The sequence below is a fragment of the Aphelocoma coerulescens genome, chromosome 9 (genome assembly GCF_041296385.1).
Source record: "Aphelocoma coerulescens isolate FSJ_1873_10779 chromosome 9, UR_Acoe_1.0, whole genome shotgun sequence".
NCBI lineage: Eukaryota > Metazoa > Chordata > Aves > Passeriformes > Corvidae > Aphelocoma > Aphelocoma coerulescens.
This window is the reverse complement of record NC_091023.1, coordinates 17265795-17290610: the sequence shown is the minus strand read 5'-3', so window position 1 is coordinate 17290610 and position 24816 is coordinate 17265795. Positions and strand designations below refer to the sequence as shown.

Here is a 24816-nt window from a genome sequence, read left to right as displayed (position 1 = left end):
ACTACTAGAAAAGGAAAATGGTAAAAAAAGGTAAAACTTATATCAGGAGTGTTAAAAATATAAGGGACTATGGTCCTGTAGTAGATTACTGTAGTTGAAACTATACTTTTCAAATTTACCATTACCCACATCAGATCCCTATCCAAATGAACACTAGAAAGTCAGGCATCGATTAAATCTTCAAATAAATGTTTCCTCAGCTTGTCAGACCTGCTGCTCTGACCTTCTATTCTTAAATCCAGACCTTTTGCTCTGACAATCCTCTCAGGTTTCTTATCTCCTAATTCAGTACCACACATGTCAAATGACATGATGGAAGGTGGCGATAACATTCAACTGGCAGCTAAGAGAAAAACCTTATGGTAAAACAGGACTCCAGAGAGGCTTTGGAAACATCTCCCAACTGTAACACAGTAGTGTGGCCTCTCTCCCACTGCATGCAGCAGATGCATCCTGTTAATGGATTGTAGATCAGGCTCACAAGCTGACCCAGGCGGTCACAGAGCTGGCAAGAGATGTGGAGTTGCTCTGCAAAAGAATGATATCCAATCCAGCTCACCAGAGAACACAAAGCTGACATCAGAAGCCCTTGCTAAGTAAGATTTCAGGGTATGATTACAATAGAAAACTCTTTTGGGTGTTACTGCCTCAGGTCTCAAAGCCAGTTTGGTAACTAAGAGTTGCTTCTGGGATTTGTCCTCCTGATACAAATTTCTTCCAGTTTAAAAGGACAGGCCTTCAGCTGTGGTGAGGGGCAAGCCCAGAAGCTGATGTTTGCACATTAACAACTGATACAGGTCACCCTTACTGTAATTTCAAAGCCTGAGACCTCACAGCTTTCTACTACACAATACGACTTTCCCCAACATTAAAAGTTGAGCACAATGTACTGGGAACAAAATCAAGTTTGCATACAAATAATGATACCAAGGATATAATCCAAGGTATAGTCCTTAATTTCCTTGGGCCATATTTCATTTTGGTTACAGTACTCATATAATCCTCCTTCCCAGTGTAACTAAAACCTACCAGTGTAGTGTAGCTGATGTAACAAAATATACTGTAAAGCTCAAGTGTAGATCTCAGAAAATGATGCAGTTTTAGCATTTTCTGCCCTCAGAACCTGACCCAAAACCGGGATTGTCCCCTGAGTTGCATCAGTATAACTGGCTGTGAACTCAAGCACCTCCTCTTTCTAAACTATGTAACGCACATCCACTCATACCCTAAATAACAAAAATTTAAAGTTGCATGACGGTTCAACAAAGAAGTGATTTCCTTGCTAATGATTTTCTTTTTCTGCTAATTTATTTAGAGATATTGATCCAGCAGAACCAATTTATTTCAGGGTCTTGTCCTGACATTGGTGATGTCAGTGAGATAGGATCATCCTAAACAGTTAAGGTGAGGTGGGGGAAAAAAAAAAACAAAAACCAATGACCAACAAACCACCATATTTAATGCCTGATAAAACCCTTTAGACAACGACTGTTTTTTTTTAAACCACTCATTTATCTTGCCTACAAAGAGACCTAAAGGTAAGGATGAACAAAGTAGCTGCCCCTCTGCTAGTCTCTTCCCTCTGCAATTATGCAGGTGGCTGCCCCTTACAGCAGGTTTGTGAAGTAGCTGGAAAGACCACACTCTAGTGCCTCTAAGTGGTTATGAGCAAAAAGTGAAGGAACCTTCCAACACAAATCAAGCACAGATGCTGTGAACTCGTGCTACTACTTAGTCTGGGTCACAGTGCCTCCAGCTTTATTCCAAAGCTTATGCAAAAACCTGAAACCACTTAAGGGTAGAACAATAACATCTGAGTGTATAACAATGAAATAGTTGAATCCTTAAGAAAAAGTAATGGCATGCCTGAATGGCCTAGTGGCAAACAGTCAGAATTTTAGTCCACCTCCTCTGGCTTCCTGCATCAAAAAAGCCAGGGAGTGGTTAGAAATATTTTGGGATGATGGGAAAGGAATCTCATTTTTCTTTTCAGAAGATAATCTCTATTTTTCCTTCTAACATTTATTTGTGTTTCTACATGTTTGCTATTCATATATAAAACCAGAACTCTTTACATGGGAAATAAACAAGAAAATATGATCAATCAAGAGGGGACAAAAGCAGAAGATGAGGAAACCTGATTATGATGTAGTGAATGTCTATTTACAAACTGTGATAAGTCCTCCAAAACTTGGCTAATGCCTCACAGAGCCTGTGTGGATCTGCTTATAGAAACAACATGAGAGTTCAACCACAGTAGCTGCTAGAACCTCAATGTCAAGGCGTGACCTAAACCAGTCAAGAAACCCTTAATCTAAACAGTCTCAGGGCTATAACTGGACTGGTCCTTCACTGGATAAATGAGCCACGAAGTCACACAGAAATAGTTATGCTAGTAAAGCCTAGTATAAAAATAGATACAACTGTGCCAGAAATACACAGCTTTACTCAGTTAAGGGAGACAAAAATTTACTTGCAGCAGGGAAAAAAATCCACCACCAACACATTCTCTTTCTCTAACCTATCTGCACAGCTGGAGACTGTCAAAATGGCCACAGTGCCATAAGTATAGCAGCAAAGGCACTTTTGGAGCAGAAATGCTTTTAGAGACACTTTTAGGGAAGCAGAAATCAGAACCTTGCATAAAGATGACACTCTTTCCTCTGCCCCTTTCCTAAAAAGGTTCAAGAGACCAGAGGATCAATGTATGAGAAGAAGAATAGAAAAAATGAGCAAAACCCTGGGCAAATGGAAAACCTTGAAAGCACAGCAGAAAAAGAGAAATCTTGATGCAAGCAGAGAGCAGGTACAGAAACAAAGGGCATGTGGTTGTACAGAATGGATGATCTCAGTACAGGGAAGGAGAAACACACACAACCTCAACATCAGATGGCAAAAATACAGAAGACTACTGGGGTACCTAAGGCATTATCTAAAAAAGCCACTGGCAAGGAAAGAGGAAAGACCTCTGAAAGTTGTTGGTTAGAAGAAAGATGGGGCAGGAGGAGGGACATTATGGGATGGCAGATGACATAAGCTATGGATATGGTATAAATCTGAGGGGAGCAGACAAACAGATCTTGGTTCCTTCCTGAAACCCTAAAATAGCAGCTTTTGTAGGCTGCATAACAGTGCACCTCCTAAATTCATAGCAGGTCAGAGAAAGGAGTTCTGACCATTAACAGAAAGTGAGGGCATTTAAAACAGCTTGAAGAGCAACTAGGAATAACACTTATCTCTGAAAATATTAGTACATAGAAAAGAAAATGAAGCATTTTTATTATCTCCTTATCTTTCTGTAGCAAATTTTCAAGAGGAACAAAATGTACCCATAACATCATTGTTATTAAAAACCTTGGCTAGAATAAGGAGCAGGAATTTTATTTTCTTCTGCTTTTCTTTTGACACTTCACTAAGTTCTCCTGCTATGAAGTTAAGTACACATGAATGCCTGCCATGGCAAAAACAATAAGCACAGTTCATGATTTTGGCTTGTCTTTGTAAAACAGTGGTACACAATATTTTCTTAGTAAAATGTTTTGATGTAGTTTTAAGATTAATGCTTATTTGAAAAACTTGAGCAAGCTAGGTTTTAAAACAGCTTTTATATTATCATTAAGTCATTTAAAATCTCACAGGAATAGTTTCATAGACACTAGAAACTATCCTAAGCTGTTTTTGCTGCTGAAAAATAGCCCCAAAACTCTCTCCCCACTTAGGCAGAAGAGATTGAGCAGAACATAAATGAGCAAGGTGTACTGCAGTCAGCTGAAGAGAAACCAGAGAATGGTCAAGTGGGCAAAAACCAACCCTAGGGATCCTGAGCTGCTTATCCATAAGATCAAAGTTTCTTAGATAAGATGTTAAAAGACCATCACACAAATCAGTAAGGTAGCTTAGGTGTATCAGCTAACTGCTCATCTAAAACTGGCTCTTCCTCCTCTTTTCCACATTTGTTCTCATGATCCTGTGTGATGCTTCTCCTTCAGCTGGCTAAGCCAATTCTCTGTAGAGTTATAGGAGCATCACTGACAACAGAAAGGAACAGAGTATGAGTCAAGAGCTGAGCAACACCACTCCCTTTTTTTAGCTAAACTAAACTGGCTAAGATGTACCATCAAACCACACTCAGAACACTAGTTTTAGGATTTGGTTTGGGATTTTTAAAAGCATTTTGTTAGCATTTTAACAGATACAAATCTTACTGTCCTCACAAAAACAGAATTAACCATACGTATGCAGCTATAACTGCACAACCATGTCGTTGACCAGCATCTGAGATCAACAAAACAATGTACTGCCATATTCTTATACAAGCTTGAACACATTAAGTTTTATCTTTCCCATTATAGAACGTTTATTGTTCTATATACAGCTAAAGTAGTATTGTCTTTTAAGATAAGTTACTGTAAAAATCCCAAACATTTATACTTACAGTTCCAGGTCTTGTGAAGTCAATGCCGTGTGCTACCATTTGCTTTGTACGACTGCTAAACAAGCAAGCACAAACACTTTGAAGATACTCTGGTGTAATCTAAAAATTAGGAAATAAAGTGAGAACAGGATTACATAAAACACTTTCTACCAGACAAGTGTTTCTATATTAAAGGTTGTTTGTTTGGCTTTTTTAAAGAGTAAGGAATCACACACCTGGGGCTCACTGACACAAGCACAAGGTATATACTGCAACTATCATTCTGTTCAGAAATTTTAAAAATTGTAAATTCTCTTTATCTGGGAATTGTTATGGTATTCACAAGACTAGTGCTAAACGCTTTCAGCGAGTCTCAAAGAAAACTAGATTTTGTCACACCTCTATTTGCATACAGATTTTCATGAATCAAAAGGTTCAAAATCGAATCAAATTTTAAAATGAAGCAGTTTTGAGCTTTAAACAATGCTGATGTATTGTTTACCTAAAGAGCAGAACTTACACAACTGTCTTGTACAGCAGAGAGAATAAATAAGAATTACACAGTACAGCACTTTGTTTTTCAACGCAAAACATCTCAGTGGGTTTAGTTTTTTTGTTTTGGGAAATCTACACCACAACAGAACAGCTTAATTTCAGGAGAGTTAGTACCTTCCCCAAAAGAGAGACGAGAGGACCAAGATTACAGAAATACAGCTGAGGACACTTCTGATATTCCCAGACCTTCAGCAGGACAATAAACCCCTTCAAATTCAGAACATCGTAACTTCAATATCACTTTATTCAGTACCCAGCTCCACTTTGGATTCAGAAATTACAGAATCCAGGATCCGTAACAGAAGAGCACCCTCAGCTGGACACACTTGGGAAGGATCAAACAAGTGCCCCACACAAGGCTCACAAAGGAAACTGAACAATATCCACGACAGAAGAGAACCAGCGTCCGGTTCCCAACCACAGAGGGTAACTGGATATCGCCTGGAGAGCACGGAGGTGTGAAATGGGAAGCAGAAAACGAATGACTGTGGTTTTTATTGTTACCGAAGCTCCTGTGAGCAGATACCTTCCCTAATCTGCTGTAAAGCATAATCCACCCTATGGGCAAATTCTTCCCTGCAGTAATACAGAGCAGTGATCCCAGATGCAGAGTAACAAACCACAGGGTGTTCATGCTGATGACAGGAGGAAGGTACACACTGACTTTTCAGCAGGCAGCACAGGAAATGCCAGGTCATTTTCCCTGCTAACAATTCACAGTTTCTTAAAAGCACCCAGAGGCCACTAACATCTGCTGTAAGAACAGCCTTCAGTCTACACAGAAGTTATGCTCCCGGAGGAGACAGCACAACACATGAAACAGACAATCAACTTCCTAGAAAAAATACTCCTAAGAAAGTGGTACCTTCTCCAGTCACATACATGTGGCCCATTTCACATGATGAATAGCTCATTCACTCCCATCCCTGCTCCCTTTACCAATTAAATTAGCAAGTCCAGTTTAGCAGAACAGAGAGCAAAGCTTTTCCTAACCAAAATTTTGGATAAGACAATTGTTTCCAGTACCATGGAATTTAAAACAGACCTAACTGAAGTTTTAGATATACGACAGTTGTTGATGGGCTGGACTGCAGTGAGTAATCACAGAAATGCCCTCTAATCACTGCTGATTAGAGAGAGCAGAGCTCAAAAGGGGACTCTCACAAGAGATCTGAGGTGTCTTGTGAGAGGGTGATCATTTTTTCAAGATTTCTGAGGCAGCACAGTTCAATGTGTTTTTTGCACTTCTTTTATCCTCCTTCACCAGAGCAATGGGAGAACTGCTCATCCCAGAGTGCTGTGTTTCATTAGTAAAGAGCCACAGTTCTAACAGAAATGCTCATAACTATGAAGTTTAGTTCACCCTTTGGTCTCCATTTTCTGGGGGGGTGTGGAAGAAAGTGCACATCTGAATCATCTCTTACCGTCTTGCCAATGACTGTGGCCTCCAGAGAATCCACCAGCTCTGCAGTGACTCCAAGGAGGTTATGGTAGTCCACCTGCAATTTGTGAAATTGTTTCAGGTGGGTCATGTACCTGTGCTCGCACTTCACTAACTGTTGATGAAGATGTTGCATCATTTCTGTCAAGAGAATAATAAAAAAAGAAATAGCATCACCTATTCAAACTAAAGGACAAAAGAACCCACAAGCATTTTTACTGCTCTGAAGGGACAACCTCAATTTCTGAGGTGTGGAATTTGCCTACAAGGATAACAAATCCTAGCATGATTCCATTTCATTGCAACACCTATGACTATTTATTATGCCTTAATTGTCCAAAGAACCAACTGCTTCACAGCTACAGTAGCAACACAACTATAAGGCAGTAAACATCACTGAATACATTTGTGAAGAGGATAATCCATCATTTACTGGTTGATGGTAAACTACATTGCTCACTTTTAATATCCTCAGTTTCTGAAAATCATTCAAATTTGTCTTTCATTTCTATCTGAATAATAAAAAAGTTACATTTCTGATACATTTTGCTCCTTCAGGTTCAATTACTTTAGAGACAAAAGCAAACTGAGTACCAGAATCTGCATCCTTCCCCTCATTCTCAGACCTAGCCAAGCCCGTGTTCTGCATGGAACTGGGCACAGAACCTGGAGCAGTGGACAACAGTGTGCATGTCTGTGACCAGACAAAAACATGAAGGAAGGCACAATAATTCCATTGTTACGGCTGATGTTTTGTATTTTGCTAGAATATTATGTTTTAAATTAGTTTGCTGAGAAGCCAGTACTGCTTTAGTGTTGTGAAAATGGCATTGGGCCCATCTGTGAACAGATGGAATATTTACCATAGGACTTTCTGATAAACAGTGGGAAGGAATTGGCTTCACTATGGAGTTTCGGACAAAAGTAGGATTCCCTCTCACAGATTTAAAATCTTTCTCAGTTAAAGTAAGCATTCTAAACAGCCCAATACAACACAGTTTATCTCATTGATATTTAAAGCAGTAGGTGGCAGAACAGCTTATTTTTGCTTTCAGAAAATATAACAAAATGATCTTTTTAATGGGATCTTTTAGAGAAAATGTGCATTGGTAGACTTTAGCTATAAGACAGCTATAAACTGACAGTCTTAAAATAAAACACAGAGTACAGGAAGACACATTTTCTTACTTCTACAAGTTAAGTAAAAAAAAAAGACAGTTATTTTACTCTCAAAGACTCTTCCCCCTTAAGGATCCGTTCTGAGAACCATTCATGAACTGCAGCATTCTTCACCTGCAGGGTTTGTGACTGACAGCTCATACCAGGCTGCAAACCAAGCCACCTTAACGATATTTCTCTTACACTTCCTAGGAGGGAGCTAAACCTGGTGTGAAACAACAACAGAAGCTGTGACAAGCCACAGATCCTGTTCAAACCCAGCAAAATGCACTTAAAAAAAACCAGACCAATAAACAAAACACCACTAGAACAGTAACATTAAGCAACCCTGTTGAAAGTCCTAAGCTTTTTACAATTCTGTAAGCTGTTAAAATAATCTCAACTCCAATCAATATTAACTTAAAAATCAGAAGAGTTAAGATAACTTCCAAAGACAACCAAATTATTCAGCCTTGATTACAGTAGTTCAACTTTGATCTTGCTTTTATTTCACAGCCATTACTGTTAAACTGCAACCACAGCTTTAATATGACACAGCTTCAAAACAAGAACATTTTTCTAAACTAACAAAGATTCTGAGAGCAAACATTGCACAAAACTAGCCACTCCAGCACTTTATTCTGTTGCCTAGATGAGCAAATGGGAATTTTTATTTAACTGTGACACAACACGTTCAATTCAAAAATTTCCAATGGATGTATGTAGAGCGTGACTTTCACTCAGAGGAAAGTTGGAAGCATCAAATCACAAAGCATAAACCTTCTCAGAGTTTGCTTGCTTTTCATAGCCCAGTGGGTAAAATTTCCAATGTTGAAAATACGTCTTCCAACTGCAGTCAGCAGGAAAAAACTACATAATCAAAACTCAATGCAGTCTCCTTCTTGCTTAAAAATTACTATCCATATTCTAAATGGACACTTTTCCACATACATAGTCATTTAGACTTTAGCAAATCTTGACAGGCAGGTAGGTCACACTCCACCTTCTCTAGTGCAGCAGCCTGACACACTTCTTCCACTCTCCCCCTCCCCAAAGCGGTGGAAGAGTGGCTGTGAACTCATCCACAGATTTGTAATGAGGCAGTGAAAGGAACAGCAGCTGAACACAGTTCCAAAGACTTCATTGCCTCAGTTCCTGTTAGCAGAGAGGACACAAAGAAGGTCTGAAGCTCCCTGTGCAAGATGCCAACCATTCTGCAATTTTTTCCTTTCCAGCCAAACTGAAAACATATGGGAGAACCGTAAGTTAAGCACAACTGCCACACAAATAGCTTTGGAAGTCATACAGGAACTGAAATTTTTTTAGCAAATGGGTGAAAAGCCAGACTGTAGCAGGTAAATCAGGCAAGGTAAACACACTGAACACTCCAGGACACCCTCAAGAGCATTTACAACCACCCCACCCAAACCTGAAGTACTTCAGCATGTCAGACTGATGACTGGCAACTATCTACAAAAGGCTGTTTTCAGGACTCTGCCATACTGCTCTTCATTCATGTGTTGCCTATAAATTTTCTTTGCACTTCCCCTTCACTGATAAAGTAAATATTCTCCAGCAGCAAGTAAGTGCTGTGGATCCCATGTGATGTGAGCAGGATACTGCAAAAATAACCTCTTAGATCCAAAACCTTCATACGAGACAGCCCTCAGTAACCTTTATGAAAAATCCAAACTGACTCAACCTCCAAGGCACGTAACAGATCTGCAAATTAAGGATGACCTGCATGAATTCAATTCCACAACAGTCCCTATAAAAAGCACAGAACCTGCCCAAATTAAAAATAATCAGGCCCCAAGTAAGTCAGGCCCAACTGCGTAGCTATTTCTTTTTAATAAGAGCATGGAATTATTGCCTTCAGGAAAGTCCTCCATGAGGAAAAAGTGTAACTTCTGGAAAATAAAAATCCAGAAGACCTTTCTATTATTCAGTGAAAGTCTAATGCAACAACACAATGCACAAAATAACAAAGAAAATACATGGAACTCACACTGGGAGAAAACCTAACTTTCTCCTTACTTCAATCTCCAAAGAGTAAATCCTCAGGACAAATCTACAGATTAAAATTACTCAAGAGGAAAAGTAATTTTAAGAATCCAACTGGTCTCATACAGATCCCTATATGAGAAAGTGTATGCAGAAAGTCAAGTGAAAAAATTAATGCAAGGTAGTAGGAAACCTAAGTTCTATTTATTGAACTAATTTTAAAAGGCACATATTTCAAGTGTTATCAGCATCTAACAGGATTCTGTGCTGAAATTATTATTTCTAAAGGTCCCAAGACACACACACACTTAAGTGTGTATAAGCAGCTTACCTCAAAATGCAACACATCAGTCAGTCACATTTAAATGAACACATTCTTATTCAGGAGGTACTAATATGCTCTATTTTAGGAGGTACTATTTAAACAGAATGAGTAAAGAAGAACAAAAATCAACTTTGTCTAAGATCATCAGACAGTCACCAGAACAACTGAATGAGATTTGAAACCTGGAAGATGCAGATAGGCCTAAGCAGGTAAGTGAAAGGAATCTGAGGCAACTTACTTTCATCAGAACTAAAAAAGGAGAGCTGGTATACACTTTTTATGGAGTTCTCCACTTCTTTTTACATATTTCAGGACAGAATAGATGTTGAATAAAAATCTCACTACTAGATCCTTTCCCATTTCTAGTCATACTTACTGATACTTATTGACTGCTTGAACTTGCCTGAGCTCAAAAAGTCTATCAATAGCTATGGCCAAGGCTGGGATCTGGATTTCCAAGGACCTTCTGCCATGCATCACTGGTTTCCCCACCCCTGCAGGAGAACCTCCCACTACTCTCACAGCCCATGACAATCTTACAGAACATCCTTACCACAGCCCAGCATTTACCTTTGTTGCACTGTCCACTCTCCTTCTGTTGCACGAGTAGGAGTAGTTCAGGAAAATGTGCATCTTTTCAGCGTTTGTTCCAGAGACACAGAATGAGAAACTCGACCAAGCCAAATATTCCTACTGTCCCAGCCAACAGGCACTGCCTGGTGTGCCACAGAATACATAAATCAACAACAAATACATAAAAATCTCATAAGTGCACAACTCACAATGTTGCATAGAGACTTGAGACCTTTTGCTGACCTTTGAGTGACCAAATAATTTCTAGAACCCTTAAAAACCCTGAAAAACTTTCAGCCAGTCCCTGAAATGGCTAATTTAAAAGAATACTAACAGCTTTAGAAATGCTAAGAAAGAAGTCAGGTCAGGTTGGTGCCTTTGAGTATCCTGTACTTCATACATGGAAGCAAAGAATGATCATATGATAAACATGTAGGTTCATGTGGATCTGTACATGGTCTCTACATGACTTTTTCAAACGTTTATTTTTGAATGTGGTATAAAAACAGTGTTTCCTATCATAGAAACACTGAAGTGCAACATTACTGCAATTGTGCAATAAATATTAGCAGCACATTCTTGCAATAAATTATTCTGCCTCTCTACAGTGTTTCTAATTATCTGCAAAGTGTTTTCCTAGAAGGATACAAATATAGTGAGAAGCCGAGGAGTCTGTCTGGCTTTGAGAGTCAGAGACAGGAACTTTTCCAATCTTGTCCTTAAATCCAATGTCCAAGAATCCTTGAAAAGAAAAACAAATAATGACAGTTGTTCACCAAATATGTACACTCTGCAGAAAGTACTGCTTGGATCACAGCAACTTCCCACTAGTAAACAAGGCAGCCAGCATTAGATTGAAAAGATATTCACTTCACTGTTACTGAAGTGAATGTGTTTGCTCACTCCCCATAAAAGCATACTGAAGTCAGAGGGGAGTTCAGTATTATTCCTAGACAAGAGTTCTAGAAGCACAATGTAGCTTTATTTAAAGTACAAAACCATCACACAGTGTGCCTCATGTGCACATGCAACAACTGCCCCAAAAGTAGAAGTACCTTTAAAATACAAGCAACTTGAGAAAAAAAAATAAATTAATTTCACATGTATTAAATAGAGTACAAAATTAATAATTTTGCACTGCTCAGTTTTCATCTTTTGCTCCTAACAAGATCTGGGAATTGTAAGTTTTGTCAATAACTATGACAAGTGTCATGACATGACATTGGTGATCGGGGTACAATGTTTCTAAAATAAGGATTTGGAGAAAAACAGCTCATGTAGGAAAAACAGACCAGCAGAACAGACCAACAGCATTCTGGAATGTTGTCCTCTGCCTGACGTAGTGTCTCATATGCATAAGAAAATAACAGTTAAGGAAAAAAGTCAAACTACACCTAGGAATCCATCAAATACTCATGCCTTCTATTTCAAGCCTTCAGTGAAGCTGGTTTCTCCTTGAGGAAGAGCCAGCCAACATTAGGAAAAGCTCTGTCTTCCAACGAGTAGCAGGAGCTTCCTAAATTTACTGCTGTATATATATACAAAATATATGTTGCAAGCTGTTCTCACAGCTCGGATTTGCCCTTATTTCACCATGCTGGAGAGTGTAGAGACTTTACTTGTTGTATTTACCAACTCAGTATCCAGACAGTGGTGTACCACAGCCTGCTGTGTATTACCAAAGGAACCTTGTCTCCTACAGAGAGGAGTACATATTATTTTTCAAGACATATGACACAAACCAACAGGAACTCCAGCTATATAAAGCATCAGATGCCTGAGAAAAATATATGCCATAAGAATACTGCTTAGTAAACCAGTGACTCACTGCTGCTCTTTCTCAAACATAAAACAATCTGTGTTTCAACACTACCATGGAATGAGTTGTACAATTCCCACAAGAAAATATGAGTGAGTGTGGACTAAGGGCTTGGACACTGGGTTACTCTGAATAAACCTGAGGATCTCATCTTAGATAAGGCATTATAAAAAAATGCTGCTAAGTATAATTTAAAAAGAGTAGTCATATTCCGTCTCTGAGGTCAACCAGTCTGTCTCATTATTTATAGCCAGTCCTGAAGGAAAATGGCAGGATATGCCTTTTTTTGGTGTTAAACTGGAGCTCCTCTTCAGTTGGTACTTCCAAAGTCAGCCCTAGGGCAACTATCACTTCAGCTTTGGTTTGATATCAAAAGCAGTGTGGCAGCAATGCAGGCTGAAGGCATCTCCTTGCACCGGAGTGGCTGCCCACAGCTGCTCAGCCAGGCCAGCATAACTGTCCACGTGGTCAGACAGGGAAGCATTCTGAGCAAATAACTCTAAAAAATACTGTACAGGCTTTACAAACAAATTTGTGTAGGTATGTGTACGTGGGAACTGTTTACACACACATTCACAGCCAAGAAAGCAATTTCTTGATTCAGCCCAAGTGCAGCCACACAACCAGACATTGCCAGCACAACAGAGAAGTGAAGGTGCAGTTTTGCACTGCAGGAGCAAGCCATCAGCACATGAAATGGTGGCTGTACCTTCCCCACAGGAATTGCCAACAATACTTTAGAACATCAAACCACAGCTCTGGAAGTCATCACCTAACCTGCCACCTGCACAGTGTGCAGAGGGTGCTCCGTGTAAGTCATCATTAAGGACCATCTCTGCAACACAGATACTTACCTGGAAAAGTTCTTTAAATGAAGGATGTACCATGGGGTTCGGAACAAAAGGCAAAGCATAGAAGGGAAGAAACTCTGTAGTCTGGCTCAGTGCAGTTCCTTTTGTTTCCAGGTAGGCCTTAAAATAAGAAATCCTATCCTCAAATTCAGCTTTGTCCTAGGAAATAAAGCAGCAGCTTTAATTTAGAAAACTACCATTCTGAATGCACTGTAAAGCTGGCAAATAAAAGAACAGACCCAAGTATATTAATATCACGTTTGAAATTCCAGAATACTTGTTATCTAAAAAACAGTATTTATTTAACTAGAGAACATATTGTATGTTTTCACCAGTCATAAAGGAAAATGTTAACCAATATTGTTGTTTCTGTCATCCAGGTCCAAAGAAAGAAGAGACAGACAATTGCTTTTTGCATGTAAATTATTCCTGCTCACTTCAGGCTAGATTTTTAAAGAAAAATGCCATTTCTACACCCAGGGCAGAGAGGAAACATCTACTGTAGACATGCTTTATTTCAGGGGTAAGTGCAGAAACAAAAAAATCCACCTGCACAGCACTGGGAAGCTGGCACACAGAACAGAACAAAAGCTCCTTAGAGGCTGGAAAACAGACTGCAGGCATCCAAATACTCCTGCAGCAGCTGACAGGTGAAGGGCAGGAGCTATTAAGCCTTGGCTGATCTGGCTGAGTCCAGGCTACTTAAATGTCTCTTCATCATAAAAGTTCCATGTAACAGAGATTTTATTTTTTAACATCTTGGGATTATATTTCTCAGCATGATATACAGAGCTGGTCAAAACTGAGCTTTGCCATTTCATCAGAAATTATTGTATTTAAACTCACAGCTTCAGTCCAAACTCAAAGCAAAATAAGTGTTTTAAGAATCTGCTATGATCTACAATTACAAGTGTGAAAGTATTGCCATGCGGGTATTTTCCAACTTGAAACACTTCAGGAACTCCAGGATAAGGACAGCTCCAACTTCCATCTCTGTACTTCACAATACAAAGGATCTGGTTGATCTAAAATGCAGACTGTCCCCAAAACTGGATACATATTCTTGGAATGATTCTTAGAAAACACCCCATCCTCATCCACATTAAAGACAAATAAATGAAGTAAAACAAACAGCAATGTGAGGTTTGAATTGTGAACTAAACTTACAGGCTTTCCCATAGTTTGTTTCAAGAGGAAGGTGGCAAAGTAGATGTGGAGATAGAACTCCAGGTTCTGAGCAACTGGATCACTATCATGGACTGAAGAAAAAATATGCTCCTCCCAGAGCTGGAAGAAAACTTTCTGATCACCATTTTCAAATGCTGTGAGTAGATCTTCCTGTGAAAGGGAAAAGCATCAAGTGAAAACCCAGACACAGAAGAGCCACATTTTCTCAGCAGTAAGTTAGTGAATGAAGAATTCCAGTGTCATCTGAACACTTAGAATTAAAAGTTTCATTCAAAAATCTCCCACCATTCAATGACCACCCAAATAATCTTTCTTCACATATCTTTAATATCTTTGAGAGCCTGTATCAACCATCAATACAAGAAGCAAAGCCCAAATTTTCAAGCATATCAGTAAAAGCTTAAAGTAGTGTAAATCAAAACTAGTGTCATGAGTTCAAAATGACTGGAGTTCTGGAAAAAAAAAAACAACCCCAACCCCAAACTTGAAGGTTCCTGTGCTGGAAGAAAACTGCTAGGAGATTTCTCCAAATAATCAAGAATCTGTTTAGACAGTTCACTGTTGTAGTAACTCAACAGGGTGGTTAGTGGCCTCTATTTTCATTATTACTCAAAATAAGCGTAAATGATGCATTACCTGAACAGGCAATGAATCTTTTGAGGACACATCTGCTGGCTGAGGTAGTGGCTTCCCTTTTATTTTACATTCCTTTTTAAGTACTTTCACTGTTTCTTGAAATCCGGCAAAATCCAAATACTACAAGACAAAAACATAGAGCAATGACATTTGTTAAATGATTAATGCTTCAACAAATGATTAATCCTTTATCAGGTGATTAATGCTTCAATGAACAAGCCATGAAATGCCGAAGTTTCTCTGTAGGATGGTCCATAAATGCCAAGTGACAAACCAAGAATTGATACCTTGTGGTAGGAAAATAACATCTAAAATTCCTCCTGCATCCTAGAGACAACTGAGTACACCCTCTCTGAAAGAATGATGCCCCTTGGTTTAGCCAGCAATTTTGTTCAACCGAACAAGAAAATTTTACTGCTGGCATTTAATGGACACTGAGCCTTTTGAACCTACAGAGCATGACAGGAGTCAGCAAGATTTCTGAGTGCAGCAACACTTAGCCAGATAAATAACTCCAGAATTTAGACCTCAGTTACAATGCCTGACTCTGAATACAAACACTGCGACATCTTGCTTTGCTCATTGCAACAACAACAACAACAACAAAGAGAGAGAAAACCAACCTCTTTCACTAGTCCAAGTAACTCAGCTTCGTACGCTAAAACATCACCCATCGCTAAGGGCTGCTGCTACTTCTCATCGCTGATAAAGCTGGGAAATGGCAAAGAAGGGGGGGGTTAGTGTACAGCACAGGACTCACACAGCACAGCCCATCAGCCACAGCATCTCCAGAGGGCATGAGGAGGAGAGAGACACACACACAGAGACACACAGAGACACACACACACATACACACACACACAGATACACACACAGACACACACAGAGACACACACACAGAGACACACAGAGACACACACACACATACACACACACACAGATACATACACACAGAGACACACACAGACACACACACAGAGACACACATACACACACACACAGATACACACACAGAGACACACACACACAGATATACACACAGAGACACACACACACATACACACACACACAGATACATACACACAGAGACACACACAGACACACACACAGAGACACACATACACACACACACAGATACACACACAGAGACACACACACACAGATATACACACAGAGACACACACACACATACACACACACACAGATACATACACACAGAGACACACACAGACACACACAAAGAGACACACATACACACACACACAGATACACACACAGAGACACACAGAGACACACACACAGATACACACACACACACAGATACACACACAGATATACACACAGAGACACACAGAGACACACACACAGATACACACACACAGAGACACACACACAGAGACACACACAGAGACACACACACACAGATACATACACACACAGAGACACACACACACAGATATACACACAGAGACACACACACATACACACACACAGATATACACAGATACACACACACAGAGATACACACACAGACACACACACACACAGATACAAACACACACACACAGACACACACACAGATACACACACACAAGAGATACATACAGGCGCCAAAGTCTACCTGCCCCACTCCGACCTGCACCACATCGCACTGCCTCACAACCCCCCTGCTCCAATCCCACCTGTCCCAGTCCCTCCTGCCCCACACTCTCCCCTGTCCCACATTCCCACCCGCCCCAATCCCGCTCTCCCTCGCTCCCCCCTGTCCCCCATTCCCACCTGTCCCCCATTCCCCGCTGCCCCGATCTCTCCTCGGCCGCCGCCGGTGTCGCCCCGGCAACCGCGGCCCCTCCCCCGCGCCGCGCGCACGTGACCGCTCTCAGCCAATCGCCGCCCGGGACCGGCGCGTCACGTGGCGGGGCGCGCCCGCGGCTGCCGGGTGGAGAGCGCCCCCTGTCGCGCGGCGGGCGGAGCTGCAGCGCCCTGAGGAGGCTCCGGGAGGGTCTGGGGTGAGTTCGGGTTTTTAAATGAAGAACTGCCTTAACAGAGGCTCTTGTGCCGCCTCTCCGCCTTGGGCAGGGAAAAGCCTCCTCGCTTGGAAGTTCGTTTGAAACCTCCCAGCTTGAGAGGCTCTTTTGGAAGAGATGTCGGGGGACGGGGGCGGAGATTTGCTGGGACGGAGCACGGCGGGAGGAGGCTGAACCCCAGCCCTGGCACGGCCGGGGAGAGCCATGCTAGGAACGCACGTGTCCGACAAGTCGTTGCCTGATGGAAGCCCCACCAAAGCAAATGGGAGGATTGGCCAAGCCCCTTATCGAGCCTTTGTCCCTTTTCCGGTTAACAGTGCTAATGAACCTCTTCCCTTTAACATCAAGTCTCCAGCAAACACCAGCTCCACACTGTAAAACAACACCGCATGATCAGTTATGTCCTGCCCAGGGTCTCAGTCCCACTTCATACAATCTTGTTTTCCACCAGAAAGACCCATTCCTCTGCTTCTTCCACAACCAGACACAGTGCAGCACCATCTTGCTACCTTTAAAAGTCTCCTAAAGTGAGCAGCTGAACACAGAGGCTTGCATCTTTGCTCTTGAAAACATCTAATTCCCCAATTTAGCATCCATCAGAGGTGTTCTCAGTTAAAGAAATCCTGCTATGGAATGAATTTCTCCAGGAAATTAGGAGAAACATCACCAGTTTTCTTCAGGCTCCCTCCTTCCCCAGCACTTCCAGAAAGCAGAGGAAATGGCTTAGGAAGTGCTGGAAGAAAAGAGTGTGAAAGCTGGCTGGAATTTCTGGGAAGCATATCAAACTGTTCAAGAAGCACCCTGGAATTCCTGTCCATAATCTCTGCAAATCTCTCTGCAATTCCTAGAAAGAACACGGATAGTCCTGGGAAGCACAAAAAAATCCCCAAGAAGTAATGAAATGCTCATAGAGTCCACTCTGAATTTCTAGAAAAGCTCACTGAAAATCCATAGAAAGCTCATTGAAATTTCTAGAAAGCCCATGGATATTTTACAGAGAGCACCAGGGAATTCCTAGGAAGCAACAGGAAATTTCTATTCTAAGCGTTAGTTTGTGTTCTCATGCTCCCTGGGTGTGTGACAATTAGCATTCAAATTAGCTTTGGAGCTGCTGCTGGCACTCTCAAGTGGTCAGGATGGTGGTGATTGAGCTGGTTACTGGGATTTCTGGGTTTGGAAATTTCTATACTAAATACCAAATTCATATGTTTATAAACAAGCAGAGCATTTATACACACCAAACTTCTAACAACACAAACAGTGGATATACTCTGCATTTAGAGAGTATCTCTACACCAGAGTTTTCCTCTTTCTGTTCCCTCTTCTCTTCCAGAGATCCCACAATAGCAAACCTTAACTATTAGCATTGAGGTTTTCCCTGCTTGAGCCCATCAGACCCTTGGCTCATCCCTGCGGGAGGAAGGACTGGGTCCCTTGGCCATTTATAGCCCCCTCACCTCCACTGTGAGTGCAGCCTTTGGGATCCTTGCTCCAGCTGAAGAAATGCCATAACCCTGTAAACTCCTCCTCCTTGTCACCTGTCCCTCTAACTTATTTAAGGAGTGAAAGACTCGCCTTAGAGAGTGGCTCCAAGGTTTTGAAGCAGACCAGCTGCAGCTGCCCTTCTCTGTAAAGGCAGCTGCACCTTCCCCTGTGTTCCCTCTCCCCTGCTTTAGTGTTGATCAGGCACTGCCCATGGCGAAAGAGAGGGACTTACAGAAATTCTCATTTTCAGCCTGATGTGCATCCAGCTGGCTTTCTCCTCTGAGAAGCCAAACAGAACTGATGTGCCCTCGGCAGGATGGTGGGAAGGGCTGTGTGGGATCTGGGCTTTGCTTGATCCTATTTTTTTGTTCTTTTTCTCCTCACACTCTTGCAGAATTTCTCCTCCAGTGAGCAGGCAAGGCTGCTGTGCCTCGTGTCACACTCCTGGGGTTCTCGGGGAGGGCCACTTTTTCAGAGAGGCGCTGCCCAAGGAGGGGAACATCCACCCGCTGGCCAGCACCTGGGCTGCTCAGGAAAATGCAAAGCTTGTGCCTCAAACCTGAAAAGCAGGACTCCACTGTCCTGTATATTCAAAGAAGGACACTCACCATCATCTGGGGCATCACCCCAGCTCCACAGTTTAGGTTTTCCTTGGGGCAGGTGTCACTGCCATCTCTGCCAGGGGCTGAGCATTCCTGGGGCTGGGCCACTGGCTCTGTCAGCTGCAGATCCCAGACTGGATCATAATCTGTTGCTTGATTTGAAAAGAGGAGGCTGTTCTCTGTGCCCAAGTGGAAGATTTTGCAGGAAATTTCTTCTTGCAGTAGCCTTTCCAAGTGGTTGCATTGAAAACAAAAGCAATCAGGGAAGAGAGGAACATTTTTCAAAGCTTAAGCATCCTGTTATTTTCTGTGTCAAACTTCAACTCTTACTTGCCAAAAAAGATTTTAGTTTGGATTTTCAAAGAATACTTTGAATGAGCTTTGAAGCAATAAATAAATAAGAAGTTACTTGAGATTTTAGTTGACGACACACTGTTGGTTGTGTTGGAGCACAAACTGGCTCCTACTGGGACTGGCTCAGGCACAGAGGGGTTTGCTTGGACCAATGTCCTGTTCTGATGCAGCTGAGATGCTGCTCACATACTGAATTACACAGCAACGCTTCCCCAGGGCCCTCTGCATGGAAAACCAAGGCAATGGAATTGCAAAACCTCTCTGCTCTCCCCAGCATCAGGCTGCCATAAAGCTGCTTTGTCTCCATTGGATAGGGCTTGTTCAGCTGCTGCTGAGCCTCAGGTTTCAGCTCTCCTCTCTCTCCCCAGGAGGATTCGGTGAGCCCACGTCAGGCTATTTATATCCCACCCTTCTTCAGTAATTTCCTGTCCAAGTCCTGACCAGGAGAGGCACAACAGAGACTTTGATTTTGTGTCCTGAGATGCATGAAGGAGGTGACAGGGTGAACTCAGCTCTTCTTAAGATCCAGAAAGCTCTTGGCCTGCTCAATGCAGAGCAGAGGGAGGAGGGGCCGGCTGGTGGGTCCCCAAAAAGCTCCTTTCAGCTCCACTGCAAAACAATGAAGGAACCTTCAGCAGTCCAGTGCTGAAGGAGCCAGAGCTTTCTTCTCCCAGCAGGACTTTACAGATGAGGACAGGAGCATCCAGGGCTCATCCTATTCCCCTACAATGTCAGCCCCCTGTGTGTCTCAACTGCCCCCCTGGAGGAGACGCTGCTTTCTCCAACCTCTGCAAAACCTTGCTGCTGCCACCACCCTGGTCAGGAAGGAGGGAGTTCTCCAGCACTTTCTCTGTTCCTTCATCCCAACAAAATAGCTGATGGTACCTCTCCAGCAGAGATCACCCTTCAGAGATTCCTTACAGGAAAAGAGCTGACATCCAGGGGAGGTGGACTGCTTTTTTGAGGCTGGGGGTGCCTCTGTGGAGAATGATATCCGCTCCGTGCCCTGGGCCCAAAAGGGGCCCCAGCTGGGCCTCCTGACATGTGCCCACTTCACACATGGGTCATTAAACTCCCAACCAAAGCAAATACCAGTGTGTGAGAGGGCCGGTTTGCAGTAACAGCGAGGTATTCCAGCCCAAAATGGCAGGGAGCTGGGGGAAAGGAAGAGCTAGAGATGGTCCATTAGAAAAAAAGAATATGGAGAAAATAGTTTGGGAACTGGGTGCACAGAAACAGCAGGACAGAGAGCTTCATCATCAGGAGAAACATCCCCAGTCCCAGTGACCCTCACTGCCCTCATCACATCAGCACAGCTTTGGTGCTGCCACCAACACAGGCCAATGGCCACCTGCCTGACTACTCAGGGACAAATTGCAAAACCTCCAGGCTTGCAAGAGGAGCAAGCATCAGGTTTCATCTGTGAAGGAGCCCATGAATGCTACTGTCCAATGAAAGTGTTTCCAGCAAATTATTTTCAGCTGCTTCTTGTCCATCCCTGAACCCCAGATTTCATGCTTAAGCTAAAAATAAAAAAGACCTTCATGTGAGGTTAAAGTAAACAGAGAATTTGCCCAGCCCTGCAGGAGCTATCTCAGTTTCTCCTCTGGGAGGGCATGGTGGGGAAACAAAATGTTAATCTATCTTGGTTCTCATTGACACGAAATAGAAAAACACAATGAAATGGGAGAGCCACCCTAAAACTGAGAACAAAGACGCTGCACCAATATTTCAGGTCCTTCTTCCTTCACTCTGAAGGGGAAAAATTTGCTCCATGCTTCATTCCTTGCAGGTTATCTTGGGAGGAACAATGTCCCCATAATTTCTGCTGACAATTAACCTCGCCTGTGCAGCCATTCTTCCCTGGGTCACCAGAGCAGCTATTTATACCCTTGGCCAGGGATGCTGTTGCCACCAAACCACTGTCCTGCCCCTTGGCCAACCCTGCACCAAGGCAGTGGGCAGACAGCCCCAGGGTGCCCCCCAAGCACCCTGCCCTGCTCCCCAGGACCTGTTTCACCTGGACCCTTACAGTGTAGACCCTCCTGTGCCCATTTTCTGCTCATGCTCTGCAAACACAAAGAAAAAACCCAGACATACACGTTGCTTAACCAAACCCTGTCAGGCAGCAAGGCCCATCAGACTAAATGCACAGGGTTGAGATGTCTGGGATTATGGTCTCCAGAATCTCTGATAAACTGATCTCCAAAGGGCTTGGGCAGAAACAGATTCTGCCTTGAGTCACCTCTCTGCCATATGTGGGTAACACTGATTCCCCAGTGGCAGAGACACTGATGGCTCACCTGAGCACCTACATGAGTATTTTTTGCTTTAGCTGTGCAGCCAATGCCTGGAACTGGATTATGGACCTCAAAACAAAACTCCAGACCTGGGTTGCTGCCAGCTGGAACATTTGCTCACACAGAACAGGATTTCAGAGGCCAAGTCAAGCCAGTTCCAGAGGCTGGGACAGCATCTCCTCCCAAGACACAGAGCATGGGCCAGACTAATCCCACAGGTGCTGGAGAAACACATTGAACCAGGTCTGCCCAACCAGTTACTTTCACTGAGGGACCAAAGACCCTTGCTTCCACATGAAACCACCCTGAGGAAAGATCAGCAGCCTTGGGTGATGGCCTTCACGCCCATTGGTCCCATTAGAGGTTACAAGCAAACATCACAAGCCTTGCACAGTCCTGAAATGTCCTGAACTCTCCCATCCTCCCACTGCTGCAGGCTCAAGGTGGCCCCAGAGCTGGGCTGAAAACCCAACCCATCACCAACGCCAAGAGCAGCAAGCAAGGGAAGAGCCTGGGGCAGGCTGGCATCTGGCAGGAGTGAGGGTGGAGGGTGCTCCAGCCACCAGGATGCAGGAGAAAAATGGCCAACACCATCACCATTATCAGCGGTGCCCACCCTTTGCATTGAAAGGCGAGGACGAAGAGCTTTGCCTGGCCCCGGAAGGAAGGGGAGAGATAGGGAGGGTGACACTGCTGTGATGGGGAGAGGTGAGAGGATGAGGCCACTGAATGCCTGCAGGGGAGGAATAGCAATGCTGGGGGTTGTAGGGCTGTCAGCCCCCTCCCTGAAGACTGCTTGCCTTGGGAACTTTACCTGCAACATCTCCATCACCACTTCAGTCCCCAGCATGATGCCAAGCAGGGGGCTTGCACCTGAGTTAAGGAGTAGAAAGGGGAGACTAAAGAAATTTCCAGGGCCTCCTGGAGGGACTCTGGGATCTGTCAGAGCAGCATGCTTTAGAAGTGATTTAACTTGCACTGAGGTTAATTGAGATGAAACCCATTAGTCAGGAGGGACAGAAGCACGCTTCCTGCCACCCCGGCCTCTCCCTCTAGCAAAGCCAGGAGTATTAGGTCCAATTAGCCCCTGGCAAACAATCAGGGTGGGTCCCTCCACAGCATCCCCAGACAGGCCCAGGAGAGCAGCACTTCCTCAGAAATCAGCACTAATGAGTCACTGAAATGAAATGACATTATTCAAAGCACTGAGCCAGTCCTGCGGTTATTGGCCTCATCTGCCTGAGAGAAACTGGTCAGACCCCTTAGTATGGGGGCAGGATCTCACAGGTTTCCAGAACCTTCTCAGAGGTTTTCTAGCACCTTTCCAGAAGATTTCTGGACATTTCCTGGCCATTCCCTTGATGTTTTTCTAGTCTTTCTGGAGGTTTCCTGTTGTATCTCCAGAACATTCCTAGACTCTTCCTAAAGGTGTACTGGAATCCTCTAGGGCTGTATAAGCCTCTTCATGTGTTGTTTTTGACACTCACAGCTTGGCCATTTCCAAATTTCCCAAGTGGCACCCTGGAAATTGAGCAAAGCTCAGCACCTCATTCAAGCACCGTGTGACGCCTCAAGTGGTCACAGAGCAGCACCCTCAGCAGCCTGATTAGTGAACTGAAGAATTATGTAGAGATCAGAAAAAAAAATTGCACCTATGGGATCATCCTATAGTCTGGACACGTTTTGTGACACAAGCTCTTAAAAGCACCCTGTAGGAGCATTTCTTGTCCTGTCTGGAGTCTTTTGAGCAGTGTCCTGCAAGAAAACAGCCTGAGCTACACACGTGTCTCAGGAGGCACAGACCAGCATCCTCCTGTCCAAGGAGGAAAAAACAGCAGCTGGAGGAGGAAGCAAAAACAGTGGATGCTTTTCTATAAGTGTTCTCAATCGTAAGCCACACTTCCCACATGCGTTTACACAGTGGAGAGAAAGCACAATGAGTGGCAGAGATGGGGAAGTGAGGACAGGCCAATTCCCAGTTCCCTCCTGGTGTCCCCAGCCTGGCACACATGGCCTTTTTCTTCCACAGCCACCAAAACCTCCTCTAAGAGTCTGGCTGCCTGTGTGTAACCTTACTACGTGGACCCAGAATAGCAGCTGAAAAATGAGTTTGGGGCTGAAGTTTTTACATTTGCTTGTGCTAAGGGAGCTCCAGGGAAACATCACTGCCAGAGGCAGTAGGGATCTCGAAGGAAAAAGAGAATAAATTTAGCACAAGAATCAGGACTCCTCCGTGGTGCCCCAGGCAGTACCCAGTGGTTCGGTGGGAGCTGCTCTGCACAGAGATTTACACAGCCTCACTGAGAACCTGTAGCAAGCATCAGGTCTGTTTTGGTTACCCTGAAAAATCTGTTGCAATATGAAAAGTGCGGCCAAAAGTCCTGTGAAAAGCAGCAGAGCATTCACAGCTTGGCCAAAGCACCACTTTAGGTCCTTCTCAGCCAGCTATTCCCAGCATTTCTACTTGGACTCTAGAAATCCTCCAGCAATATCTGGCCTCTGGCAGGTTGCTGAACAACCTGAGAGTTTTCTTCTCCTCCCAGTGTCCTCCCCTCTCCACCGTATTTTATGACACAAGCCATTACTAACAAATTACCTGAATCACACCACACACCATATTGGTCAGCATTGGCAGAACATGCTGGAGTAAGGGATACATTCAGAGGGAAGGAACTGCAGCACCAGAAGACTCACACAATGTACACTTGTCCAGCTTCTGTTTCTTGCACCACAATACCAGGTTTTGACCATGGGATTGGAGCAGTGGTTCCCTCTTTGTTTCCAGCTTTACTGACAATAACTATCTGTAGCCTTTTCAGGTTCATTCTTGGCTCCACTCCAGCAGAGAACAGATCTGGATCATGCTGAAAACTGCAAGCTCTGACCAGCAACCTTACTGAGACATTTCAACTTGAGGGACTTCTGATTGAAGCCTAGGACTCAAAACTGGTTTTCAGTCCCACATCTCTGCTCAGTATTCCTTAGCTTTGCAGAGAACAAAGGCAGACTATCCTACTGCTATAGTAACAATAACCAAAATAAACCATCTGCTGGAGAAGCTCCCAGGCACTACATACAAGATTT

General features: G+C 43.2%; 1 protein-coding gene across 7 annotated transcripts in view; it reads right to left on the bottom strand.

Annotated features, from left to right (window-relative positions):
• ARMC9 (armadillo repeat containing 9) overlaps window positions 1-16811 on the bottom strand; it is a 60256-nt gene extending 43445 nt beyond the window's left edge. For all 7 annotated transcript variants that reach the window (XR_011152776.1, XR_011152777.1, XM_069024527.1 and 4 more), the window contains exons 1-9: window positions 16744-16811; window positions 15588-15675; window positions 14965-15084; window positions 14308-14478; window positions 13144-13299; window positions 11119-11211; window positions 10468-10492; window positions 6394-6551; window positions 4436-4534 (exon numbers count right to left, since the gene is read on the bottom strand). Coding sequence is in view for 5 of the 7 variants with exons in the window: in XM_069024527.1 (XP_068880628.1) it covers window positions 4436-4534; window positions 6394-6551; window positions 10468-10492; window positions 11119-11211; window positions 13144-13299; window positions 14308-14478; window positions 14965-15084; window positions 15588-15638 (873 nt within the window). In the remaining 2 variants the exon portion in view is untranslated. The remainder of the gene's footprint in view (window positions 1-4435; window positions 4535-6393; window positions 6552-10467; window positions 10493-11118; window positions 11212-13143; window positions 13300-14307; window positions 14479-14964; window positions 15085-15587; window positions 15676-16743) is intronic.
• Between the last annotated feature and the right edge of the window lie 8005 nt (window positions 16812-24816).